Genomic DNA, 12,130 nt, shown 5'->3' with positions numbered 1-12,130 from the left:
GGCAGACTGAACATGTGCAGGTAACACAGGTAACACATGTTACACACAGGTAACACACAGGTAACACACAGGTAACACAGGTAACACATGTTACACACAGGTAACACACAGGTAACGCACAGGTAACACACAGCTAACACATGTTACACACAGGTAACACACAGGTAACACGTTACACACAAGTAACACGTTACACACAGGTAACACGTTACACACAGGTAACACACAGGTAACACATGTTACACACAGGTAACACACAGGTAACACGTTACACACAGGTAACACACAGGTAACACACAGGTAACACGTTACACACAGGTAACACACAGGTAACAACATTAAGGACTGAATTCAAATCGGTGTAATTTAAGATAAAATCTTCATTATTAAAAGTCAGTTTTGGAAACTGTAGAAGTGTAAACTCTGTCTTTATTAATCATCTCCTGACCGCTCAGCTTCACGCTGCGACCCCTGAGGGGCCCCGGACCACAGGTTGGAGAACACTGGTTCAGATCATCTCATGTTGGAAATATGGAAAATATTTGGAGGGAAAAGTAAAAGAACTGGATCAAGCAGGTAATTAAAAATATTCTCTCCTTTCAGTTTTTATATTTAAATTCTATTTTTTCCTTTTTCCAGTTTTTGTCTTTTTCTCATTTTTATTGTTTTTGTCTCATCAGAGTTTTGATTGTTTGTTTTCTGGCTGTTTATTTTCTGACTGTTTGTTTTCTGACTGTATATTGTCTGACTTTGTTTTCTGGCTGTTTATTTTCTGACTATTTGTTTTCTGACTGTATATTGTCTGACTTTGTTTTCTGGCTGTTTATTTTCTGACTGTTTGTTTTCTGGCTGTTTATTTTCTGACTGTATATTGTCTGACTTTGTTTTCTGACTGTTTTCTGACTGTTTGTTTTCTGACTGTATATTGTCTGACTTTGTTTTCTGACTGTATATTGTCTGACTGTTTGTTTTCTGACTGTATATTGTCTGACTTTGTTTTCTGACTGTTTGTTTTCTGACTGTATATTGTCTGACTTTGTTTTCTGACTGTTTTCTGACTGTTTGTTTTCTGACTGTATATTGTCTGACTTTGTTTTCTGACTGTTTGTTTTCTGGCTGTTTGTTTTCTGGCTGTTTATTTACTGTTTGAAGTGTTTGTCACTGTTTCATCTATGATTCTAGTTTTGAGCAGATACAGAAAATAACTAATGAAAACAGCTGGAGTTTGTTCTGAAGCTTCTGATACATGATGTGATTTAATGATTTACAGGTGAGCACTTATTGAACACTTATTGAACACTTATTGAACAGTTTTCAAGCATTGAATAGTTTTATCTTTTTATTCTCCTTATTTACTAAAAGTGATTTTTTAACTTCTTACTTGTGTTATTATTATGGTCTTATTTTTACTCTGTGTACGCTCACTGTGACCTCTGTATATTACATGGAGCTGATGTTGGAGCTGAAACAATCACTGATCAGTCAACAGAAGAATAATCACTAACTAATGTGATAATTGATTAATTAATGGCTCCTTCACTGACGCTTTTGTTTTGTGTTTTAGATGAAACTGAACTTTCAGCTGTTGATCAAAAAAGAGTGATGGATATTTTCTTTTAGACATTTTCTGATCAAACAGCTGATCAATCCATTGAGAGAATCATCTGCAGATTTATCAATAATGAAAATACTCATTAATGGATGTTGTAAAGTGTTTGACTGTGAAGTCTCATTCTTTAGCCTCGTTAGATTAAATCAAAATAAATAGATGGAGGTGAGGTGGAACTGTGTGTGTGTGTGTGTGTGTGTGTGTGTGTGGATCTTTTAAAGACACATCTTCAGTCTGAGTCCGTCTGGTTTATAAAACACACACACTGACAGATAATAACAGAATATTGATCACAGCTGAAGAAACCAACAGTTCATATTGTGTTGTGTTACACTGCCTCCTGCTGGTGCAAGTGCACCACTACACACACACACACACACACACACACACACACACACACACACACACACACACACACACACACACAGAGCTGCTGGGCTTTGGATAAAATGTTATAAAAATGTAGAATAAGACTTTAAGAGTTGATACAGTCTCTTATTGATCGATTGATTGATTGATGATCAGTTGCTGTATCTGAGGCTTCCTGGCTTCCTTTCTGGATATGCGGCGTTCACACATCACAGTGATGATGACGATGATGATGATGATGGTGATGATGTCACTCCTCCTCTGTGTTTGTGGAGCTCATGTTGTGTCCTACGATGATGCTGCTGTACATCTTCTGCTGCTCCTCTTTAAACGAGTCCTTCACCTTCCCTCTCTTCAGTCCTCCGTCCCTGAGAGGAGGAGGAGGAGGACAAGCAGACGAGGAGGAGGAAGAAGATGATGTAGAAGAAGAAGAGGAACAACAACAAGAAGGAGAAGAAGAAGCAGAAAAAGGAGAAGAAGAAGAAGACGAGGAGGAGGAAAAAGAAGAAGTAGAAGAAGAAGGAGAAGTTATTTATACAGGAAGCTCAGCAGGTATTTGCAGTATTACAGTAAATGTACTCAGATACTCTCCAGCCCTGTTGCTGGGGGGGGTCTCATGTAGTACTCTGAGTATTTGTGTGTGTGTGTGTGTGGGGGGGGGTCCTCACCAGGCCAGGTCCAGCAGCCCCCCCTGGTGAGCGATGGCAGATTTCACTCTGTTGGCAAACTGAGCTGCATCTTCACCGTCCTGCAAACAGGACGCACACAGACACACACACACACACACACACACACACACACACACACACACACACACACACACACACACAGACATTATCATTATTTAGATAAGCCATGAATCATTTATGTTTCTTCTTCATATGTTTTGAGAGAATGTGTCAAAAGAAACTTTCTTCTTGTTTTTCTTTCATTATTTAAACTTTAACGGTTTAATAGAAACACATCTAAAAAAAGACAATAAAACCGAGATTGACTGAACGATTTACAGATTTACTTTCCAATCACAATCAATGATCCATAATCTAACTAATTAATGTCATTTTTTAAGAGTTCAACATTTCATGTTTCCAGATTCTCTAATGAAGGAATTCAGTTTTTTTCACGTCTTTCTCAGACGCTCAGCGCCGTCAAAGAGAAATTGACGAATCAATTGATGGAGAAAATAATCAGCAGATTCAATGATGATGAAAGTGATCGCTCACTTCTCTGTGTTTGGACACAGTCTGATGACGATGAAGATGATGTGTGAGGAGTGTGTCTCTCCTGGCTTCAGATGGAGGCGTACCTGTATGGTCATGGGGGGCAGGTACCACACGTTGACCACGATGGCCCAGCTGGTCATCATCCGCAGCAGGTAACTGACCATGTTGAATTTCCCGCTGTTCCAGAAGGCGTCACCGAAGCGAGGGTCGTACTGACACACAGAGAGGTGAAGGTGAGTCACAGGTGGAGCTTCTCTCAGGTGTCATGTCACATGACCGACCACGGTGGTCGTCATGACAACACAGAGTCAGAGAGTCGGTAGTAGTCAGGACGTGTGGGTTTCCGATAAACTAAATAGCTAAATGCTAATGTTAACATCAACATGATATCATGCTCACAGTGACAATGCTAACATATACAGGTATAACGTTTACCATGCTAACCATCGTAGTTTAGCATGTTAGCATGCTAACATTTGCTAATTAGCACCTTTCATGGCGCTAGAGGATCATGAGAGTCATTACAGTTCATCCTCTGGGGAACATGAACGACCCCGTGAGTTTCCCTCCAGTGTCACACTGTCAGCTCCACTACTGGTCAGACTGTTCCCACTATGGAAGCTTGTATCAGTGTGAGAGAGAGCAGGTGCAGTTAAAAGCTCCAAAAAAGCGAGTAAGGAGACCTTTAGTTGAGATTTTTGTGACGCACATCTGTATGTTTGTACCATCGAACACATTCATACTGCAGGATTCAATATGAACTTTACATCTTTCATATAATCAGAAGTTTTATTGTGAAATCTCTACCTTTATTGCGACGGGGTAAATGGTCCCTCCGATCTCGAAGCTTCCCTTCTTAAACATCATGACCGACGTGTTGTTGATACAAGTTCCTGTTTGAAACACAGACACAAGTTATCTGACCATCTTCATCATCATCATCATCATCATCCTCATTCTCATCCTCATCATCATCATCACCATCACCATCATAATCTTCATCCTCATTCTCATCCTCATCATCATCATCACCATCATAATCTTCATCCTCATCATCATCATCCTCATTCTCATCATCATCATCATCATCATCATCACCATCATCATCATCATCATCACCATCATCATCATCCTCATCATCACCATCATCCTCATTATCCTCATTATCCTCATAATCATCTTCCTCATCACCATCATCCTCATCATCACCATCATCCTCCTCATCATCACCATCATCCTCATCATCATCATCATCACCATCATCATTCTCATCATCCTCATCATCACCATCCTCCTCATCACCATCATCCTCATCATCACCATCACCATCACCATCATCATCATGCTCATCATCATCCTCATCATCACCATCATCATCATCATCATCACCATCATCATCATCCTCATCATCACCATCATCCTCATTATCCTCATTATCCTCATCATCATCTTCCTCATCACCATCATCCTCATCATCACCATCATCCTCCTCATCATCACCATCATCCTCATCATCATCATCATCACCATCATCATTCTCATCATCCTCATCATCACCATCCTCCTCATCACCATCATCCTCATCATCACCATCACCATCACCATCATCATCATGCTCATCATCATCCTCATCATCACCATCATCATCATCATCATCACCATCATCATCATCATCATCATCATCATCATCATCATCCTCATCATCCTCATCCTCACATGAGGACACTGACCTTCAGGGAAGATGAGGATGGGTAGTTTGGTCCTTGCGGCGACGTGCGCTCTGAGCCTGCAGAGAGAGAGGAGCGGGTTCTCATGAGTTCATTAAAATCAACTCGTTCATTTCTTCTGTTTTGAATGAGCTGCTCTGAGTTCCTCTTTCAGTAGAACGTCCTCATCTCATCCACCGTTTACTACAGTGGAGTCACAGCTTTGCTTTAATTAAACAGTCAGCTGATCGTCAGTGTCACCGTTCCACGCTCAGTTCCCACAAGGCCTCACTCCCGTCATGTGACGCTCTGCTGCGTCTCAATATCTTCTTTCAACTTGATTTTTAAGGCTGTTATCTTCGGTTCAGATGCAATGAATTCTGGATCCTCCTGGTGTTTTAATCCTCTTGACCTTTGACCTCTGTGTTGCCAGGGGAATCTCAGGCTTATTAACAAACAAAGCAGTAATGAAATAGCATTGATAGATGTGTGTGTGTGTGTGTGTGTGTGTGTGTTTGAGCTGTCACAAACAAGTGCTCAAAAGAAATACTTAAAAGAGAAATTCACAGAGCCCGCCCACTTTACACTGTGATTGGTCAACTGTGTGCACGTGAGAAAGTGGGCGGGGTTAAACTTCTCTCTCTCTGTGTTTTCTCAGAGACTAAAACCTGTCTGCAGATGTGGTTTGAACTTGTGTCTCACCTGCTGGTCACAGCGTGGCGGTCTTTCATCTCCGACCTCTCGAACCAAACGTGAGGACAGGACCTGACCATCGACCTCTGGATGACCCCCATCAGACCACCGTGGATCTGACCCACCTGAGGAGGACAGGGAGCGCAGAGCGCTGACATCACTGCATCCAAACACTTCCTGTAGCAGACACACCGACCAGCTGCTGTGATGACACTCACCATGGCGTAGCAGCCGTCATTGGCCAGAATCACCACATCGATGGGTGTGGTGTGATTAGCAACACAGATTCCTCCTTTCTGAGGTCTGTTCTCTCTGGGCGGGGGGGCAAGAACTGAGATCATTTACTGAAATACAAGTACCACGACATAATACTCTAGTGCAAGTCCTGCATTCAACAGTTTACTTCAAAGTAAAAGTACAGAACTATAATCAGCAAAATATACTTCAGTTGTAAAAGTAAACGTACTTCCTGTAGTGTAATTATCACTGTAAAAGTACTTCATATGGTTAAAGTTTCACAGTAAAAGTACTTCCTGTAGTTAAAGCATCACAGTAAAAGTACTTCCTGGAGTTTAATTATCACTGTAAAAGTACTTCATGTGGTTAAAGTTTCACAGTAAAAGTACTTCCTGTAGTTAAAGCATCACAGTAAAAGCACTTCCTGGAGTTTAATTATCACTGTAAAAGTACTTCATGTGGTTAAAGTTTCACAGTAAAAGTACTTCCTGTAGTTAAAGCATCACAGTAAAAGCACTTCCTGGAGTTTAATTATCACTGTAAAAGTACTTCATGTGGTTAAAGTTTCACAGTAAAAGTACTTCCTGTAGTTAAAGCGTCACAGTAAAAGCACTTCCTGTAGCTGACACTGACTTGTTGTGGTAGTGGACGGTGGCTGACAGTCCTCTGGCGCAGATCCTGTAGCAAGTCAGATGGACCACTTCACTCAGCCAGTTCTTCGCACTGATAAACATAGTGAAAATAAACCTGAGCATCATGGGAAAAACACCACATTCAGACACAGCCGTGGTCACAGGTGCTGCCATACCTGCTCTCAGGTAAAAACCCAACCAGCGTCGTCCCAATCACGAGCCACGACAGGCCGATGATGGCCAGAGTGATCCTGAGGGAGGGAGACATGATGACACGTCGAGGCAGTGACTGAGGGTTTATCACAACTTATTTTCATAGTGTTGTGTTGGATGAATGGGACGCCATCTTTAGAGGCGACTCACCTGAGGGGGAAGAGGACGCAGTACCGTATGAAGACGCCGACACCCCAGATGACGGTGAGGCGGAGGCTGATGTAGCGGAAGTTCTGGTTGGTGCGGGTGAGGAGGTTCCAGGAAGCCAGCTCCTCGGAGGAGAAGCGCTGGGTCACCTGATCGTCCGCGATGCTCTCCAGACCCTTCTTGTAGAAATAGAAGGCGTCGCTCAGAGAAAACTCGCCCCCCACCAGAGAGCGAGAGCTCCGCAGCTGCCCCATCTCCTCCTCCATCGAGCCCCCCGCTCGCTCGATGATCCCTGGACAAACAACACAACACACATGAAGTTTTTATGTTTCAAATTTACATTCCTTTCATTTTAATGATTAAATCCTGTGACCAATCAGATCTGCAGCTGTTCTATCACATGATAACAGTGTGAGTGCGTCACCATAGTTACAGTATCAGAAACTGTGCAGACGCTTTGATGGTAACAGAGTTTGAAACTGATGTGAGATCAGTTAGAGAGAGAGAGAGACAGCAAAATGAAACTTTGCCCAGTATATATCCGGGTCCACGGCCCGAGTCTGGTCTGAGTCTGGCCCAAGTCTGGCCCATATACTTCCACATCTGGGTAGATTCCAGCTGTTATCCTGCTGTACTGACTGACAGCCGGAAGATTTTCTATGTGTGCCAGAATTGGTCCGGGTGAGGAAATAGGATTTGACAATTGTGCCGTATATGGGCCAGACTTGGGCCATGGAACCAAGGCGTATACTGTGTAAATGTGTGCCGGACTTATCTTCCTATCTGGGGACGTCTCACTCTGTTGGAGATGATGGGACCACAGAGACACTCAGTAAGGACAGGACCAGGTTCTGATCCGGCTCAGGAAGTCTCCATCATTACTGATGTATTGATAGCTGATATCAATCGATAATACGGTTCATCTGTTGTCTGATTGATTGTCAGAACTATAAAACAAACATCCGTAACATCTGCGTGAAGAATGTTTCTGGGTGTGTCGCCTCCAGCCTCATCTCTTATTTACAGTTCACACCTCTGTGTACACAGGTATTCAACTGCACCGGAGTCAGATGAGGCCGAGCATCGCTATGACAACAGTCTGACAGTTTGAGTTGTGTAACTTCTCACACTCATTAACTAACACACGCAACAGCGTGTTTTAAACAGTCAGCAGACATCACTTTTATCCTCACATTCTGACTCATAATAATAACAATTATTATTATTTTTATTAATATTATCATTATCATTATTATAATATATATATATAATATATAATGCAGAGTTGTTCGGCTGGTTAATGTGTACATGCTGTTTCTGTGCGGCTCTGTCTAAAGCCTGAAATGAGATTAGCGGAGCAGCAGCAGAGAACAGTGTGCGTTATGTTAAAGCAGAACGTGTCTGAGGATCACGAGGACGTTGACCTCTCACAAACATTTAACCCCGTCACGTCCAGTTCACTCCTTCATCTCACAACATGTCTGTTCTCCATCAGCTCCATGGCATTTAACCTCTAATACTAAAATATAATCCTGTCTTCTTGTTCCAGCAGTGTTAAATATTTAGAGCAGAAACGATCAGTTTATTAATCAGTGACATTTGATAATTGATTATTTGTTGTGACGTCATTACTCAAACCAAAAGGCAATGTGAGGATTTTCTGTCTCAGGTCAGAGTAAAATGACTTAAGGATTTGGGACAAAACGAGACTTCAAAGTAAAAGTCCTGTTTTATTATAAATATTATATAAATATCAACGAGTTGTCTCTCAGTGTCTCTCATTGTCTCTCAGTGTCTCTCAGTGTCTCTCAGTGTCTCTCATTGTCTCTCAGTGTCTCATTGTCTCTCATTGTCTCTCAGTGTCTCTCAGTGTCTCTCAGTGTCTCAGTGTCTCTCAGTGTCTCTCAGTGTCTCTCAGTGTCTCTCATTGTCTCTCATTGTCTCTCAGTGTCTCTCAGTGTCTCAGTGTCTCTCAGTGTCTCTCAGTGTCTCTCAGTGTCTCAGTGTCTCTCAGTGTCTCTCAGTGTCTCATTGTCTCTCATTGTCTCTCAGTGTCTCTCAGTGTCTCTCAGTGTCTCTCATTGTCTCTCATTGTCTCTCAGTGTCTCTCAGTGTCTCAGTGTCTCTCAGTGTCTCTCAGTGAACTCCATGTGGCCACTTCTCGTCTGTTTGGTTAAACTTATGCAATCTGCTGTTGCGTCGTCATCCTGAGACGAGCCATGTGTTTTTCACACTGATCGGCACCCCGACATCTGACGCCAGGGCCGACCAATGGGGAGGAGCTCTCACACACACACACACACACACAGCGTCACATGATCTCTGTCTGCAGCTGAAACAAACAGCAGGATACAGTGTCCTGACTGAGTGCACAACACAAACAGGGAAGTGCAGCTGCTGCTTCCACACCACACTCACATATCACTGATCTGAGGTCAGTCACAGAGTCCAGCTCCCCTCCCCTCCTCACATGTTTCCCCTCCAGCTCGTGGCACTGTGTCAACTACGGAAGAGGATTAGGGCCACATCTGAAAACTTTTTCTTTTTTTGTTTTAGAATTCTGCCTTTAAACTCTGAACTTTAAGAAATGTTTTCACATGTGGCCCTAACCTTCTTCAATAGGAAATACGTCTGCAACTAATGATTCTTCTTTCATTACTGATTAATCTGCTGATACAGTAAAAAATCTAAAGAGAATTTTCCACTATTTTCTAACATTTTATGTCCATTGATGAAAATCTGTAGATTAATAGACAATGAGAAAAGTCTGGTTTCCAGTTTTGAGCAACATCGAAGCCATTTGTTTAGAAAAGTCCCCAGAACACTGTTGTGAGTGTTCTGTGTTTCCACTGGGTGAAGTTGTGTGAATAAAGTTTGGTTTTCTCCTCTCACGATATCGTTCCCATTAAACACGACAGATTTCCAGCCTCGGGCCTGATGCGACAATTTTCACCTGAATGTGAAAAAAGTGTTTCCATTTCACTTTTGTGAACATTTGAGAACTTTTTCAAAATTCACATGTTTCCATTTCTGGTTTTTAAGTTCACATTCGCAGGTGAGTGGAAACACAGCTAGTGACTCTTTATAAAAGCAAACAAAACAGCTGTGAAGTTTGAACATCACCTGTGTGTTTCCTCATCTCCAACATATTGTGTCCCTGTGAATAACATGTTCCCTGACCTCAGCGGCTCTCCAGGTGTTTCCAGATGTTGGGGAGCTCTGCTGCACATATGTAAACAGCAGTATGAAGCCTGTAGTGGTGGGAGGGGTCTGAAGACGACAAGTGTCAGACTCCCCCACCCCCTCATCTCCGCTGCAGGCTCCAGGATAGATAAGCAACTACTAGACTAACACCCAACTGTCAGTGGTCCAGGTGCATTGTGGGAAATTTAGGCCCCAGGTTTTGCACCTGTTTTAAATGTGTTTCGTCGTTAACTAGCACATACTGTATTTAAACCTTTGTCCTGGTGAAGTGATGTGTTAATCAGTGTTCATTAAAGATCTCTGACAGTTTATTTATTTATTTGTGATGATAAAATAAAGGATGATGGTTCATCCGACTCACCGTTGGGCAGAGGGACAGGCACGCTGGGCTGCTCCTGCCGTCCTCTCTGGATTCGTAGCGTGGCCCACTACAAAGACAGTTATTTTCAGATGACCTCTGACCCGGTGGCTGCTGCTGCACATTTCATAACTGTACACACATGTTGAGTAAGGAAGGAGTGAAGAGGGCAACCACAAGTTCCCCTGAGGACAAAGTGTCTGAGTTCAATAAAACTCTCTGTTTCAGTTACCTCCAGGATTTTGACCAGGATCTGGATGTAGACTCCGGTGACCCCCAGGGAGAGGCCAAACATGGCAGGCAGCATGATGAAGAAGACCACCACAAACATCCACACCTGGAAAACTCCCACGGCCACAGACCAGACGTCCTCCATCACTGACAGCTGAGGCGGCCACCGCTCTGCAGCTCCGAGGTCACGTCATCATCTGCAACACAGGAGCAGCGGCAGCAGACTCCGTGTGGTCAGTCAGAATAACACAGACTCAAACACCCCGACTACTACTGCATGGACTGTACAAACACTCATGGTCCCCAGAGGATCAACCCCACTGACTTTTCCTCTAGCTCCACCTCCACTACTACAGCCTTTTCTCAACAGAAAATTTGTAAAACTACATTATTTTTTGATAATTGATTAATTGTTTGAGTCACTTTTCAATCAAACAGCTTCTCCAACGTGATGATTCTCAGTTTTCTATCATCGTAAACTAAATGTCTTTGTTGACATCATTAACAATTCACTGTTTTGTTGTTTAAATATTCAGTTTTCTATCAAATACAACAAAGAAATGCATTAAATCCTCTGATCTGAGAAGCTGTGACTGAGCTTCAAAAATCACAATCAAATCATTTTCTGTTGATCGACTAATATTGATGAATTCATTAATCATTTTTAGGGAAACGTGTCACAAACCAAGAAGACTGGGAACCACTGGTTTAATCTTTAACAATGTATTCAATGTTATGATCTTATTATATGTTATTCAACATAAAATCCTAATGAAAACTAATTAGGTCTGTTTATGTCAAATAAATGTAGTTTAGTAAAATGCACAATTCAATTACAGTTTCAAGGTAGTTGTAGTATTTACATTTCATGTTATTTGTTGATTGAAACATTTGCTTTATTACATGTGATTATCTTGTAAAATATTATGCATTTTATAAATTAAATCAGTATTAAAGTAGTTAAAAGTAGCTCTGTTTAAACCAGCTACAACCTAAAAATGTTGCTTACATGTTAATGCATCTATAATAATCATAATATTAATACAATAATTAAATATTGTATTAAATAAATAAATAAATAAGTGTAACATTATATAAGGGGGCATTCTGTATAAAGAAAATGTAGTTGTGTAAAACTATGACTGCCGGCCTTTTACTTGTAATGAAGTATTCGTACATGTTGTATTTGTACTTTAACTACAGTAAAGGATGTGAGTACTTCTTCCTCCTGCCTGTACTGAAGTAAAGTACTTGAGTAAATGTACAAAGAACAGACTGTGAGTTACCGTTAGTCGAAGTCAGTCTTTTAGTTTCATCTAAACTAAACTAAAACCCGAATAACAGAGACATAAACGACACAAACACACGTGCACATTAATATAGGTGTTGGATTAAATACCTGAAAGTCGAAGAGACGGTTCACAGAGGAGTAAAATGTCCTGAAGCCAAAGAGACAGTTTGTCTGGTTTTCCAGAGTAAAGCCGAGTCAGTGGGCTGTTGAAGCCCCG

General features: G+C 41.7%; 1 protein-coding gene across 1 annotated transcript; it reads right to left on the bottom strand.

Moving 5' to 3' along the window:
* Positions 1 to 1,231: 1,231 nt before the first annotated feature.
* gpat3 (glycerol-3-phosphate acyltransferase 3) lies at positions 1,232 to 12,116 on the bottom strand. The gene is made up of 13 exons (XM_022767398.1): positions 12,022 to 12,116; positions 10,624 to 10,819; positions 10,395 to 10,461; positions 6,833 to 7,121; positions 6,646 to 6,720; positions 6,471 to 6,560; positions 5,819 to 5,912; positions 5,610 to 5,725; positions 4,932 to 4,987; positions 4,009 to 4,094; positions 3,285 to 3,413; positions 2,647 to 2,726; positions 1,232 to 2,346 (listed from the first exon to the last, which is right to left on the bottom strand). Exons 2-13 carry the CDS (start codon positions 10,765 to 10,767, stop codon positions 2,229 to 2,231), a joined length of 1,344 nt encoding a protein of 447 aa, XP_022623119.1. The 5' UTR covers positions 10,768 to 10,819; positions 12,022 to 12,116; the 3' UTR covers positions 1,232 to 2,228.
* Between the last annotated feature and the right edge of the window lie 14 nt (positions 12,117 to 12,130).

Source organism: Seriola dumerili, unplaced genomic scaffold, assembly GCF_002260705.1.
Source record: "Seriola dumerili isolate Sdu_G_001 unplaced genomic scaffold, Sdu_1.0 BDQW01001186.1, whole genome shotgun sequence".
Lineage (NCBI taxonomy): Eukaryota > Metazoa > Chordata > Actinopteri > Carangiformes > Carangidae > Seriola > Seriola dumerili.
This window is presented reverse-complemented; position numbering and strand designations above follow the sequence as displayed.